The 15,210-nt window shown below is 47.9% G+C and overlaps 5 protein-coding genes across 5 annotated transcripts; 3 read left to right on the top strand and 2 right to left on the bottom strand.

Moving 5' to 3' along the window:
* Positions 1-2,577: 2,577 nt before the first annotated feature.
* POJ06DRAFT_235330 (uncharacterized protein) lies at positions 2,578-3,445 on the bottom strand (the record flags this gene model as incomplete). Its single annotated transcript, XM_056185825.1, has 2 exons — positions 2,578-2,890; positions 2,946-3,445. The coding sequence occupies 2 exons, from the start codon at positions 3,443-3,445 to the stop codon at positions 2,578-2,580; spliced, it is 813 nt and encodes a 270-aa protein (XP_056047830.1).
* Positions 3,446-3,740: 295 nt separating this feature from the next.
* On the top strand, positions 3,741-4,861 carry POJ06DRAFT_244361 (uncharacterized protein). Its single transcript, XM_056186493.1, has one exon. It carries the CDS (start codon positions 4,212-4,214, stop codon positions 4,476-4,478), a length of 267 nt encoding a protein of 88 aa, XP_056047829.1. The 5' UTR covers positions 3,741-4,211; the 3' UTR covers positions 4,479-4,861.
* A 779-nt stretch (positions 4,862-5,640) lies between these two features.
* Positions 5,641-6,195, top strand: POJ06DRAFT_190488 (uncharacterized protein; the record flags this gene model as incomplete). Its single annotated transcript, XM_056184802.1, is given in 2 exon segments — positions 5,641-5,736; positions 5,749-6,195. Coding segments are annotated over 2 exon segments (543 nt in total), but the record flags the coding sequence as incomplete, so codon positions are not given.
* Positions 6,196-8,865: 2,670 nt separating this feature from the next.
* Positions 8,866-9,816, bottom strand: POJ06DRAFT_244356 (uncharacterized protein). Its single transcript, XM_056186492.1, has 2 exons — positions 9,118-9,816; positions 8,866-9,052 (listed from the first exon to the last, which is right to left on the bottom strand). Exons 1-2 carry the CDS (start codon positions 9,550-9,552, stop codon positions 9,047-9,049), a joined length of 441 nt encoding a protein of 146 aa, XP_056047827.1. The 5' UTR covers positions 9,553-9,816; the 3' UTR covers positions 8,866-9,046.
* Positions 9,817-11,515: 1,699 nt separating this feature from the next.
* Positions 11,516-12,389, top strand: POJ06DRAFT_244353 (uncharacterized protein). Its single transcript, XM_056186491.1, has one exon. It carries the CDS (start codon positions 11,793-11,795, stop codon positions 12,306-12,308), a length of 516 nt encoding a protein of 171 aa, XP_056047826.1. The 5' UTR covers positions 11,516-11,792; the 3' UTR covers positions 12,309-12,389.
* Positions 12,390-15,210: the final 2,821 nt, after the last annotated feature.

The raw sequence follows: 15,210 nt of genomic DNA, 5'->3' as shown, positions 1-15,210 counted from the left end.
CACGTAAAGAAGGAAAAAACAAGAAAACACAAACAAAGCAACAAACAAACGACCAATATACATGGGATCCATTGCCACAGAGTTGCATGAACTTCATGTGACAATGGATCAAAGCAATGTCGAAGCAGAACTAATGCGGTAGCGAGGACGTCATAGTGACGCCCTCACAGTATTCCCCTCTTCGGAAAAGCGATCTCGAGCGCGTTAAAACGAAAGTGTCGGGGGTCGAGATTTATCGGGAAAACGAGCGTAAAAAGAGCGAAGTTGTTCCTGGGCGTTGACAAGATTTTCGAGTGGTTCATATGTATCTTCACATTCGTCATATCCTCTCCAACGCACGCGATAAAGAAATCGACTTCGACGAACGATGACATCCAGGATCGTCTCCACTTCATATTCCAGTTCCCCGTCGATGATAATAGGTGGAGGAGGTGGTTGGTGGCGGGAAGGAATGGTATTAGGAGCATATGGTTCGAGTAATGAGACGTGGAAGACAGGATGGATTCGCATGTGATGCTGGGAGGCGTAGCCCCTATTAATCTTTGCCAAAATTGCGAACGGTACTATGAATTTGTGATCCAACTTATTGGATGGTCGTCGTGTAGCGATGAATCGTCGTGATAACCAAACGCGATCTCCAGCATTGAATTCTTTGGGTCGTCGGTGTTTGTTGTAGTAGTGTTGCTGGGTAGACTGGGAATACTTCATAGCGGCACGTAGGTCTGTAATTCTGTCGTGCATTGAGACAGTAGTGTCTATAGCTGTTGGTACACGTGGGGCGCCTGTAGGAGCAAGAAAATCTATTGTGGGATTGAATCCATAGACTGCATAGAAAGGACTTTGTTGTGTCGTAGAACTCGTAGCATTGTTGCAAGAGAATTGTGCTAGAGGCAGATATTCGCACCAGTCATTTTGCTGATAACATGTATAGATTCGCAGATATTGTTCGAGAACTTGGTTGATCCGTTCTGTCTGAGCGTCAGTCTCTGGGTGAAAGGCAGTTGAGAATTGGGCCCTGATTCGTAACAGTCGTAGAAATTCACGCCAGAAATTTGAAGTAAAAGTTGGACCGCGGTCAGTAACGATATTCGTGGGAGTGCCATATTGCATGAACACATGCACGCATAAAGATCGTTGCTAGGTCTGTAGATGTGACGATTTGTTTGTTGGAATGAATAGTGTCATCTTGGAAAGTCGGTCGACAATAACGAGTATTGCATCGTAGTTATGTGATGTCGGTAAGTCTGTGACAATGTCCACGGAGATACTGGACCATACTCGCTCGGGGATTGGTAATTCGCCATATAGTGGGTGATGCACCGCTTTAGCTCGTCGGCATACCTCGCAGGAGTTAACATACTTCGTAACGAAAGAATTCATATCCTTGAAATAATAATCACGCGATAACAAATCAATTGTCTTCCGAATTCCCCAATGTCCACCTGTAGAGTCATCATGACATCGCTGCAATAAATTTAGCTTAATATCAATATCATCCGGGATGAGTAATTTATCCTTATAGTACAGAAAGTCACCCTGTAAATCATAGTTCGTCACCTCCTCTTTGTCAGTTGTCTTCCACCCTCCTTCCTTGTCTGATGCTTTTGAGTATTTGGATCTTTTGTAGTTCTTCTTGTTGATAACTCTTTTGAATCGCTTTAGCAAACTCCTCATCTCCATAATTAATCAAATGTACATAATTCAATGTCAATAATTGCCCTTTGGAGAACAATTCTTCTTTCGTGGTTTTATTTTCAGTGTCTGGGTACATGTCGCTTCGTCGTGATAGTACATCAGCTTTAACATATTTTCCTGGTAGAAAATTATTTGATACTTAAATTGTGATAAATATTCCGACCAACGTGCTTCTCGATGGGTGGTGATTTTCTTTTCCTTGAAAAATTCCAGGTTGTGGTGGTCTGAGTACACAGTGATCGGTTGTTGAGCTCTACTCGGAGTATTATATAGATAGCAGACCGCTGTCCCATGTTTTTTGTGGTACAACTTAGTTTTTTCTGCAACGTGCAACTGAACGGAACATCGATATATATAAATTTAACTAGCAGATTACGCAGCGCTTGGTGGCCTGTAAATGATTGGGATGAATTTCCACAACGTGAGGATATCGTACTAAGTCGCAAGGGCAAGAATCTGGACATATCGGGATGCACTTCTTTTATATATACGATTTGCGAGATTATGGAAATGTCTCGAAATCCGAATGCGATTAGTAATTTTTGCCGATTAATGGTGAGCGAGGTTAAGGTTGAACGTGTTTTGTCGGAGACATTTCTTCACACCCTTACCTAATTACCCCGATGCGGGAAGCTATTTTCCCCGACAGCTAGTGTATCCAGAATGTGACATCACATCTCGTTGCATGGTGAATAGCACAGCAAATCCCACCTGAAGCCAGTTTCCCCGGTTCAGACGGCCTAGCGAATTTTCTTACGCATAGAATCCTGTGACTCCCAGACAAAATTGCATGCTACGTGAAATTGCTTTTCTCCTCAGCAAGTCAACATGTCAGGTCTACATCCGAACCTTGTGTGAATTGCTCCTCTGCGTTCTTCACAGTTAATCAAATATAGCCACAGCTCTGATAGGACTTCCACTACCACCCACAAGTTTCAATGGAAAACCAACGAATCGGAATCTCCCTCTCCCAAGGAGTGACTCTAAATTATCGAGCCCCTCAATATGGGTGATGCCCCTCTCACCACAGATATTGTGCGCGATAAAGTTCAATTCACCCTCCGGAGCAGGCGAAACAGCTTCGACGCCGAAAATCTTGCAACCTCTGTCAGCGAGCCAGTGCACTGACTCGGGAACTAGACCAGGGAAATCATGCTGCCATCTAGGATCTTCCGGAGACAGTCTCTTGTTGTATCTAAGAGCGAAGATATAAGTAGGTAATTTTCGGTCTTCCATCCTGGTATACTTACGCCATGTATAACAAGACCGTGTCACCGTCCTTTATCTCTTGACCGGATGCTGAGAGAGCTGTTTCCATCTCTTCGACGCTAATACCTGCGCCGAGCTCAGCATGACTGAGATCTAAACAAATTCCCTCGGTGTAAAAATCTTCTAAAGGCATTTCGTCGACAGATAAGGCGCCGGGTGTTGGGTCAAAGTGCTTAGGGGCATCGATGTGTGTGCCTGAATGGTCGGACATCGAGATGTAGTAGGAAGCGGTGCGGAAAGTTGTTTTGCCTGCAACCATGGGCTGGTGTGTGTCCCATGGAGTCATGACAAAAGGCGGGTGGAAGGGATGGCAAAGTGCACGGTGCTTAAGAGGTCGTGAAAGGTCAACTATTTCTTGTTTGCGAGCAGTCCTTGAAGCATTTCGAGAGGTTCCTGCAGCGCAGTACAGGGACACTGCGCCAGGGCACTGAAGAGAGGACGGCCTGAGCTGATGGCGGGGGGTAAGAGCTCTCAATAGCATCTTGCGTTGTTAAGAGGCAGTCGAAGCTAATAAGGAGAATAAACCAACTTTTTTTGAGAGCAGTGAAGGAGGACCGTTGGGGCAGGGTGTGTTTTCAATCTCATATGGTGACTAAAGGTTAGTCCCGACAATCAGGGTTGACCCTAACCCTGGCGGAATTTTCAGGGTAACTAACTCTGAAACCTTAAATTATTATTCGTGCTAATGTGGTTCAGTAACCTCCAACATCAGGTCGCTCAGGACCATCATAGTTGATATCCTTAGTATGAGCTTTCAATGCAAAGCCCCAAAGCTTCAAATTAGGGCTGCTCCGAATATTAGCATTTAGGGGTGGATACGATTACGGTACCGTCAAGATTTTATATTATTCGTAAAGTTAATCGCCAAACTGAGAACCTAATCGTTAAGTAATCGTATAGTCTACCAAAAAATCGCTATAGTAATCGTACAGTAATCGTATTCCCATTTAGGTATGGCGTGAAAAATTAAGATGGTATCGAAGTGCGCATTCATCAAACTGGTTCCGTTGCCGTGACAAGTCAGTCTCAGTCTTCTCGACGTATAGAGCCTTCAAAGTCGAAATCTAAGAGTTGGCAGTGTTGGGACTACTTTGATATAACTGAGCTTAATCGGCCATGGACTCTCAAAAGAGCAACGTACGGAAGACGATAGATCGAGAGATTCGTTGTTCAGTATTGGACGAGAGAACGGGACAGCAATGTAGCTAGAATAGTACTGATTCGAAGTGACAGAGCTCGCAAGTAATATGGTAGTGCACCTTCGAAAGCGACACTCTATTGAGGCTCAGGAACGGCCAGAGCCAGCAAAGAAACCGAAGTCTTCTGTCTTAGCTTACATCGGTCAGAGAGAGAAGCTCTCGCCCCAGAAACTTTTGGAAAAGAATATTCTACGGTGGAAATTGCTGATAAACCCTTCACGACTATTGAATCGCCAGCTTTTCGCCAAGTATTTCATGATATTCCGGGGATTACGCTTCCTTTTATGTCCCGCGGAGTTCTTCGCCAAAGACTAGCGGATGTCTTTGCCGAAGAGCCTGCCAACTTGAAAGAAGAGTTATTGCACACATGCAGAACAATAGCTCTTTCTCCTGACGTGTGGACTAGCAAGAATAATCTCCCAATTTTAGGAGTTAAGGGCACTGGCTTACCGAAGACTTCCAATGTCGAGAGAAAGTGTTAGATTTTAAGAGCTTCAGGGATCACACAGTGGAGAGAACCTGGCGACTGCGGTAGAAGGAACACTCACCGAATTGGAGCTTGAGCGCAAATTGATCACCATCACAGGCGATAACGCCAGCAACAATGAAAGTATGATTTCCGCATTATATGAAAATCTTCGAAGAAAACATGGATACGCCGTTCGCATTCGCGGCCTAGACAGCTATGTTCGTTGTTTCGTGCGTATTCTCAATCCAATTGTGCAAGACATACTCCATCGCTACCATGTTACAAACAGGGGCGGCGACGTCCTCCCAGTCGGAGTAGTCTAAGAGCTCTTCGTCGGAAAGATAGTTCATCTTCAAAACATGTATTATCCTTTTTTCTATCTAAGGGAAGATTGCTGCCCTTTATAAATCTACGCTCCTCTCTTGGGCAACCAGGCGACTGGTGTCATAGCCCCGCTCTCATCCCGCAGCCTGCTACCCGTCGTCGGGCGACCCCATTCCGGGGTGCCCCCAACATTGGTCTCGAGACCTGTTGGTTGCGGAGTCGGAAGCTAGGTGCGGGGAAGACATCCCACGATGGGAATGCGGGATGGTCTTGACAACGCTGTCGAGACGCTAACCCTTTTTGGTCATATCATGACATCCCCCTTTCTAAGACACGAGTAGGGTGTGGAGCATCATAATCGTGACTGAGAATAAGAGAAGATAGAGTATGGTTAGGAAACATCCATTTGGACAAAGGCGTAGGAAAACCCTCCAGGAAACAACAAAACCCAGTGGGAAAACAAAGGACCCTGAAGGTAAAACCTAACACTGTTCCTTAAGACGACGACGTCCGTTGAGGCTGTGACGGCACAGGAGGTAGGGAAGACCTAACGGTAGGTAAGAAAATAAAAAACGCATTAGCCGAGGTGTCAGCATGAGTGGTAGCACGAGCTTGATTAGCACGATAGAAGCGAACGTCATTTGGGGAGAGGTCTTTCGTAGAAACCCAGGAATTATGTGAGCTGTCATAATTTTTCCACTTGACCAAATACTCGTTCGTTCGTCCTCGTTTTCGATCATCGATGATGCCGTCAATTTCGTAGACGTCTTCCTCAAGTTCGTCTGAAGGTAGCTGCGTAGAGTTGGCTGGCGGGTCGCCATGATACCTCTTGACGCGCGAGACATTGATAATGGGGTGAAAGCGGGCACGTGGAGGACGGACGATCTCGACGTTGTGCGACCCATCCATTCCAAGTACACGATACGGACCATGGTACGCATCCAAAAGTGTAGTCTTTTTGGACGAACGGGTACGGACGAGAACAAGATCACCGGCTTTAAACTGAGGAGCTTGTCGACGGCGACGGTCGGCGTGCCTCTTTTGTCGAATTTGGCCTTCGTGCATCGAGTCTTTGGCACGGAGCCAGAGACTCTCGAGTTCCCCGGAGAACGATGCAGCTGCGGGAACATAACCAAATGTTGTCCGATCGAGGCCCTTAGGGTGGTACCCATAGTTAGCTTCGAACGGAGTCATCCCGATCGTACTCTGCGCAGAGTCATTATAGGCAAATTCGAGTAGAGGCAGATATTCATCCCAAAGCAAACGTTGATCGTTGTTCAGGTTCTGCCGGATCAGTTGCTTGACGACCTGAACCATTCGCTCACTCTGGCCATCCGTCTGGGGGTGTTCAGCGGTGGACATCATGGGTTGTTAGTTCCAGATTTTCTCAAGCGCTGTCCAGAAATGACTCGTGAGTAATGGGTCACGATCAGAAACAATGGACTGTGGGAGTCCGTGATAGGGAAAGACCTTTTCGAGGTAGACCCGAGCGATGTCTTGTGCATCGAATGTTGTGGCGATTGGCACAAAGTGTGCCATTTTGGTAAGGCGGTCGACGACGACCATGATGCGGTTGTGACCGCGTTTGGTGACGGCGAAATCTGTACAGAAATCGATTCCGACAGATTCCCAGGGACGGTTGGGAATTGGCAGTGGCTTCAGTAAGCCTGCAGCTAATTGTCTGGGAATCTTGTGTCTTTGACATGAGTCACAAGAACCAATATATTTAGAAATATCAAGGTACATTTTTGGCCAATAGTACCCACGCGCGATTTTCTTATGCGTCGCCGCGATACCACAGTGTCCAGCTGTGGTATGGGCATGATTGCGAGCCATTAGATGACTCTGCACACCCCTGTCTGTGACACAGAGCCGCCTACTTTCGGTCCCAGAAGTCGAGAAGTAGAGAAGGTCGTCAATGAGAGCGTACCTTTCGGACAATGCAGCGTCTGTTGGGTGGCGTAACTCGTCCAGTATTGTGCACCATGGTTCTTGGCTATATCCTTGACGGATTGCAGCCAAATCGAAATCGACAGTAACAAGATGCACCTCAACACGGGAGAGCGCATCTGCCACGACATTCTCGGTCCCTTTCTTGTAGTAGACATTAATGTGATAATCCGCGAGGATCTGCTGCCAACGTAGTTGACGCTGGTTTAAATTAGGTTGTGTAAAAAAATGTACCAGTGAGCGGTGATCAGTATAACAGTCAAACTCTTGACCCCACAGGAACGGTCGCCAACGAGTGACGCCGTGCACAATTGCGAGCAGCTCCCGATCATGGATGGGATAGAGTCGTTGGTGTGGGTCCAACTTCTTGGACTCGAATGCGACAGGATGATCGTCTTGCGAAAGGACGGCTCCTATGGCATGATCTGAAACATCCGTAGTAATTGAGAATGGCTTCGTAGGATCGGGGATCCTAAGGACAGGAGCAGACGTGAGAAGCTGCTTTGCCTGTTCGAATTCGCGCTGTAGGACATCGGTCCAAATAAGCGGTTTCAACTTAGCGCCAGCGGTGGCACCGGTAAGGTGAGCGGTCACATGTGCGTAATTAGCTATGAAGCGTCTGTAGTAATTGCAGAGCCCTAGAAACGACTGTAACTCCCGAACTGTGGTGGGCACCGGAAAATTACGAACCGATTCCACAAGCCTGTCTTGGGGACGTATTCCGTCGCCGGATATAACATGTCCGAAATATTCACAAGACGTTGTAAAAAACTCACACTTGCTGGGCTTCGCGACCAGATTGTGCTTATGGAGGCGTTCGAGAACCGTAGCCAAGTGGCGGTGATGCTCCGCAGCAGTCTTGGAAAAGATGAGGATGTCATCTAAGTAGACGAGAACGAAGTCGTCGAGTTCGCCGCGAAAAGTCTCATTCATGAGGCTTTGAAATGTCGCAGGCGCGTTCGTCAAGCAAAAGGGCATGACATTGAACTCATAGTGACCGTACCGTGTGCGGAACGCAGTCTTATGACGGTCGGCCGGTTCGACCGGGACTTGATAATATCCGCTCGTTAGATCCAGCTTGCTAAAGTAGCGAGCGCCCACGATGCGGTCAAGTAATTCGTCGATTCGAGGAAGCGCGTAGCGGTTGCGAATCGTTTGGGAATTGAGTGCTCTATAGTCAATGGACATACGGAGCGTTCCGTCTTTCTTTTTCACAAAAATAACAGGCGAGCCGTACGGGCTCATAGAAGGGGAAATCATCCCTTCAGCCAGGAGTTCGTCAAGCTGACGCTTGAGTTCCTGGAGCTCAATTTGCGATAGCCGATAAATTCCTTTAAACGGCGGATTCTTCTCGGCCCCGGGGGCGAGAGGTATCGTATGGTTGACGGAACGATCCATCACCTTACTCATGGGAACCGTTTTTGAAAAACCAGGTGAGAATTGGGAAAGTAGTTGAAGTAGGGGTTCGCGATCTTCGGGCGGCAGATCAGTAGGAATATTGATGCCTTCAGGTACTTCGTCGTTGGTGGACCGAACCAGAGCCACGAAGACAAGATCCCCGCTGTCTTTAGCGCGAAGGGTTCGCTGAAGGCCCTTTCGAGATACCATAAGCACGGGTGTTTGGCAGTGGGACGCGGTCGGCGAATCCACGAGTGGAAGCACGAGCTTCTGAAATCCGTGGAGAAGTAGCCTGCCCGACAAAGGTCGTAATTCTCCATCGAACTCGTTAAAGAAAGGGACCCCTAAAAGTATGTCGTAGCTATCTCCATCCAGGACGTAGAACTTCTTGCGCAGGGTAAGTGTACCCAGACGAATTGCAAAGTCAGCCACTTGGGTCAGTGGACCTCTTTTGGTGGTGGCATTGTTACTGTCAGCAGTTTTGGGTGCGCGGGCACCAACCGGTTTAGTGGGAATATCGTTCCGTTCGCAGAATCGCCGGGCAACCACATAAGTGGACGCACCGGAGTCCACCACTACGCGTACCTCTTTACGGCCAAAGTGGCCAAGAATTGCACAAATGCGATCATTGTCAGGTAATGTATTATCTTCCTGACTAGTCACATTAAACACTTCAACTAACCCCCTGTCCTCATCCTGCGACCACCCTCCCACCTTCTTCGTATCAACCGCACGAGCGATCCTATTGCTGGAAGAGGTGTTAGAGAGCTCAGACTCGTTACAGGGACCGAGGGAAAGTGTGAGCGTGCTTACTTGCTTGGGACGCCAGTTCGCCGAGTAGCATTTGTCTGCTTGGTGGCCAAGGCGACCACAAATCGCGCAGCGCACCTCTGTGCACTGCGCCAGCGTATGCTGTTGGCGGCAACGGGGACAGGCCGCACCGCTATTTGTCCGCGGGACAAAATTTTTGCGGGCCCGCTGGTTATACTTCTGCGGAGACGACTCAGCGGGCCGCTTGTTGGGAAACCGCTTTGGCGCGGACGAGGATGACGCCGCCGTGGAGGAACCCGATGGTTCCGCGCGGGGCACCGATGGTTCTGCTTTGGGCTTGCAGGAAGGATTCGCGGTATAGAAGGTTTGGCGACGTGCCTGCAGGTACGACCCGCCCTTACCAACGAATTCCTGTCCCAAGAGGAGCGAGCAGGTACGGTGAGCTCCCAAGTAGGAGTTCTCCGCTTGCAGCTTCATCCGCAAGGCGTCCGACGTGCAACAGTACTTCAATGTGAAGAGACCTTGGGCGTCGGCCAGGGGATCGGTTGGAGTCCCACGACCAGGGAGCGAACGCGATTCGCGAAGTCGACCGGAGACTCGCCCGTTGCCTGGGAAGTGGTGTGCAATTCTGTCGCTCTGTCGTGGGTGGCCCAGTTAGTAGTGAACTCTTTCTCCAACTGGTGGAGAAGATCCTCGTACGGTCCGGCATTTCCCGTGGCCCACTCTGGATGGGCTAGGAACCAGTTGCGAACGGCTCCGTGGACGTTTGCGCGGATGGTGGCAATCTTGAATCGATCTGAGATGCCATCCATAGCTAAAAGACGGGATTCAAGGTCAAACTTCCAGGCGCTAAATTTTCGCTCTGGGTTGCCTTCCGTTCCATCCCACGAGAAACGCAGCGTGGGGGGTGGACGGACCCTAGCCATTATGACAGCATCGATCGCGCAGCCTCCACCAGCGTCTAAACTCATTGGGCCGGACCTGATTATATCTCTTCTCCAACTAACTCAACTGAAGAAGCAGGTTACAACGCACCAGCAGTTATTGGATGGTTACATCAAAGTGGAAGGTTTACGTTCTTGTGAACCCTTATTTTGATCGTGAGAACACGGAGCCAGGGACTCGGTACAAGGTTTCATTTTATACTTATCAGCAAGCGGTTCCGCGCGTGTTTATTTTTATAACAATTACGGAGAAAACGGCGTAGACGTTGCGGCCGTTGGGATTTAGTGGATACGCGTATCATTTTTACCCCGGTAAACCACTTTCCTGGTTACAAGAACGTTGACCGCAGTGGTCGAGAGCTGCGGATAACAGCAGGTTCATGTAAAGGTCCTGAATATGTGTGGAATGCTGTCGGACCCGGTGTGGCCATAAAGGCAGCCGGCACTATAGGTTCTGAATATCCTCGTTGGTGATGTCCAATATTGATTCTTCTGGTTTGTTGTATGACTGTTCTGATCGAAGCGAAATGAGTAACTAAGCGATGGATGTTGCGTTCAGATCAAATCACGATCAAACGCTAAGCCGTAAAAAAGTTCTCCAGGCGGGCAATCGCTGGCCTGTGATCTGCATGATGACTTCTAAGAGATATTACTGAAAAGAAGTTGTTCACCAGGACGCGTTGGCGCAACGAATGCAAGACTGATTCTTGGCGCAACGGTATGTGATCGTAACTTAACCGGGGCTGGGGACATCATCATTCCCAGTAGGATTTTCAGGTGGATGCGCAGTAGAGACATCGGGTGTTCGCCGATGCTATTGCCGATCACCAGAGTTCCGTCTGCAGCTCATCCCAGTGGCAGTACCGTCGAGTATGTGCTGTCTGTGGCCGTTTTGGTGAGTGTCAGTTAATGATTGACAGTACCAGTTGAGGCAGCAGGCCCAAAGTCGCGTCGCGCTCATTAGTCACTGCTAACTATAAACAAGACCTGAATAAGACACCGATCTCGCGCTCGAAACGGTTGTGGGATAGGGTTCGCCGAGACGTGAACTGCGAATTCAATACGAACGACAGACCGTGTGATCTAACGGCGTGGGGCCATACGACACACAAACCGTGGAGAGACGTAAGATTTATGCACGCCAACTAACAATCAGCATCGTCATAGTCAACTATCTGCCTCATTAAAGTTTTATTCCCCTGACTTTAAGTGAAATATGAGAGACTGGTGCGAGATCGAATGTCAAACGTGACAGTGACAAGCAAGCTTCCCGTGGATGTGTGACACACAAAACGGCCAAGTGCTGGGGTTGTTTCCAGACTGGCCCCAATCCCGCCATATATAAGTTGATACTGTTCTCAGTTCTCCCGCAACTGTTTGGAGCCGAATACTGAATTATGACATAGCTAGTTCTGACAGATCTGACGTAATTTGTCTAAAGTCCACGCAATCTCGCCGATCGCGAATTGGTAAATTTAGGGTTGGGGGGGGGGGGGACTAGATTCACGAGCCGCTTGCCGTGAGGCAATGTCGTGATGGAATTATGCCCGTGCGCTTAGAAACATTATTAACGGGCTCGAAGCGAATGTGCGTCTAAAACATGCACGTTAGCGAGAGCGCAGGAGACGGTTTTCTCTGGCACAGATGCCTTTGTCATTCGTGGGCCTCACCACCGTATAACAGTGCTTGCGTGTCCTCGGCCGACTAAACCCCAGCTGGCGCGCAGTCGAGATTTCCTCTTCATTTCGACAAAAGACTTCTCCGTGGCTACTGATGGTCAGGCTCTCTGCGTTTCTGTTGGCTGTCGTGGCGATATGCGCTGTCGCAACGGCAGACGTTCCTCTTCTATGCATTCTCCAGGGTAACTTCAATGAAGGTGCGCCATATAACCAGCCTGGCAGCTATTGGCTTTTCATCAGCGACTCAATCGACAACCACTATTCTAATGCATACTACATCGATTCCGAAATCGCTCGTGGTAAGGCCGCTTCAACAAATGGGCTCGTCACTATGTTATTGAAAAGTTACATAACCGCAGAAAGTAACAAGGTGTACGCTTATTTTTACAGCAATGACGGATCGCCGGGCGAGAATGTTGCGTTCGCCACATATGCTGGATATGCTTTTCACTTTACGGCAAGAAACGACTTTGTCGGCCGTTCGTATATGACTGCGGGCGATGTAGTGATGTATATTACAGCTGGATCATGCGTAACGGGAGAATACGAGTGGCCGTACACAAAGAAAGGAGCTCGTTTGACACCTCAGGGTTGGCTGGCACAAACCTAAGTTAGCAAACAAAAGCACGCAAGTGGGTGCAAAGTGTACAGAAACAGAAATCAAGATTAATAAAACGTAGACCTGTCGAGCATGGTTACTCTATCAAACGGACAAACAGATGTAGCAACGCCGCCCGCGTCATTCCTAGGAGTCGAGTCGAGATGTTGTCGCAACAGCGAGCGCCTTTGTCCAAATATGACGTGCAGCTTCCATTTGCGGGTACTTATCTTGATGAGTACGCCACAAATTGCAAAGCCAGTTTGGGTCTTTCGTGTCATTGACCGCAGGACTATCGAAGTACATGTCAATATCAGAGACAGTGCTACTAGTCTGGCCTCGTGGCTGCAGCCTTTGCAGCATCCTAGACTCGACATCACTATCCTCGATTCCGTCTGCGGCAGAATCTTGTCCAAATTCGATCGGCAACCCCGGCCCCACAACAGCCAATGGGTATTGTCGATGGAGGCTCTGGCGTATAGCCTGTAGAATCAGCTTACCAGAATTGTTATCCTCTCTTAATTCCTGCAAGATCAGATTGCTTTTACTCGAGGATAAAGGACGAGAGCAGTATAGTACACTCCAGATTCATCCATGAGGCTATAGTACTTGTTATACTTCTTTATTCCTTCCGTTACTGCAAGTCCAATGTCTCGGTCATAACCTGCAAACTCCTCCTTAAATTCGGACACATCATGGAGAAAATCATGAAGCTCATAATATATGGGGATAGCAAGGCTGATATGTGGCTTTCTTTTCGAAATAAACAAAGTCAATTCGTTCTCCTTCGAGAGTACTTTATGGATCTGCGTGAGCCGTAGCCAATATTGTGTCGTGAATTCTGGTAGTTCTTTCTGTAGGTCTAAAACTTGCTTATCTGTTGCCTTGCACGCAAGCCATCGTCGAGCATTCGGAAAGTGGAGGAACTCCTTGTGTGCCTCTTGGCCAGATAAGAGGCAAGCCAGTTATTTGTGTTTTGTTAACTTAGAAATTACGGATTATAGTATTAGTTACAGATTATATGGTGTGTCCAAAAACATTTCCCTGTTCAGGGTAATGAGACGTGTCATATTATATCAATATCGTATCGTCTAGGGGTGTTAACGAATAAAATATTTCGTTATTCGTATTCGATATTCGTATTCGTAAAATTTCTTTTATTCGTAACGAATAAGGCTTGAACCGTCGAATACGAATAGCGAATATTATCCGCAGTTTATTCGTAATGAAATGACCCTAACCCTATGTGTAAGCTTTATTTTAGTTGAACACGACGCGTAGTAACTAAACGCGTCTCTTACACAACGGCGCGTTCTATTCTACCAATATTCTTCAATTCCTTTGTAACTAATCTATACGTATCTACAGCAAAATGTCTGACAGCGGTCGTGAGATCTCCACCATCAGCGGAATGGACGAGGACGAGTTGTCCCTTATCATGTCTAGCCGTTTTCGTCAGTCCGAGAGAATTGACTATCACCTCCTTAATGACGGCAGTGACGAAGAGGCAGGTCCTGAAGACCGGATCGTTAAGAAGTTGCGATTGAATTTATCAACTGAAGGCGTTGAGCCACTTACAGCTAATAATTCGGCTAGTCAGTGGATATCAATTTCCCCTGCTCCAACCGACTCTCAGACGTCTGACACCTGTCACGAAGAGACTTCGTCGGTAGAAGAACTGCCAGAATCTTCTGGTGTCTCGGGTGAGTCGTCAGCACATCTCGACAAGAACCAGAATCTCTCACTGTGGTCAAACTTCAGCGTCTCTGAGCTTCCCGGAAAGTTATGGTATCCGAAGCGAGGCAAGAAGGGACCAATCGTGGATCGTGAGATTCGATGCAAAATGTGTGCTTGGAAGACGACGGATTCCGCCCGAGCAACTTCCACCAGCAACATGAAACTTCACCTTGGCAAGCATGGCATCCCATTGAATGGCGGTGATGGCCATGGACGGGATGAAGGGGAACCGAAGCAGCAATCGCTTACTACGATGTTCAAGAAGAGTTTTAAGGATGATGTAGCGAAAAGATTAGAGCAAAATTTGGTACGTTGGATGGTCACGGATGATATGGCGTTCCTGGCAATTGAATCATCGTCATTCCAACAAATATTCAACGATATAGGTGTTTCACTTCCATTCCGTTGCCGGCAGACGGCAGCTAGTCGAATTGATGCGGAATTCAATTTATGTCGGGCTCAATTGGTTGATGACTTGGCGCTAACGTGTCAGAGTATTGCATTGTCGCTGGATGTTTGGACCAGCAAAAACTCGAAGGCTATGTTAGGTGTGATCGGACATTGGATGACGGCTGATTTTCAATATCGGGAACAAGTTCTTGAGTTTGCAGAAATATCTGGAGCACACACCGGGGAAAACATGGCCGATATGTTGCATAAGACCTTGGTCGAGCTCGGAATTGAGCGCAAGCTTCTCACTATTACGGCGGATAACGCATCAAATAACCAAACACTGGTGTCTGACCTATACTTGTTACAGGAACAGCTCTTAACAGATGATACAACTGGGCGTCCTGAGGAATTTCGCTTTCAAAGGACTGATAGCTATGTCAGGTGTCTGGCACATGTGCTGAATCTCATCGTCAGCGATATTCTATCTGCCTTGAGATCAGGAGATCGCAAATCGGCAGTCGATGCTTGCGATCTCCTGCAAACAAATCAAAACCTGGATATTGACTCGCATTCGGCATTGTCTAGACTTCGGATCATGGCTCTTTGGATAGCCCGCACGCCACAACGAAAGGAACAGTGGAAGGTTATGTGCAAAGCAAACGGATTGAAATCTAAATTCATCGAATATGACGTGGATACCAGATGGAATTCCACCCATAGAATGCTCCGGGACGCCATCGAAGCAAAGCAACAAATAAGAAGGTGGGTTGCACAGCAGCAATAT

Source organism: Lipomyces tetrasporus (genome assembly GCF_029532465.1).
Source record: "Lipomyces tetrasporus strain NRRL Y-64009 chromosome Unknown POJ06scaffold_1, whole genome shotgun sequence".
Classification (NCBI taxonomy): Eukaryota; Fungi; Ascomycota; class Lipomycetes; order Lipomycetales; family Lipomycetaceae; genus Lipomyces; species Lipomyces tetrasporus.
The sequence above is the reverse complement of the archived record's forward strand: the minus strand, read 5'-3'. Positions and strand labels throughout refer to the sequence as shown.

Excerpts from the sequence above, each read along its gene's own strand:
- POJ06DRAFT_244361 (XM_056186493.1), top strand. The coding sequence starts at position 4,212 with ATGGTAGTGCACCTTCGAAAGCGACACTCTATTGAGGCTCAGGAACGG.
- POJ06DRAFT_244356 (XM_056186492.1), bottom strand. The coding sequence starts at position 9,552 with ATGAAGCTGCAAGCGGAGAACTCCTACTTGGGAGCTCACCGTACCTGC.
- POJ06DRAFT_244353 (XM_056186491.1), top strand. The coding sequence starts at position 11,793 with ATGGTCAGGCTCTCTGCGTTTCTGTTGGCTGTCGTGGCGATATGCGCT.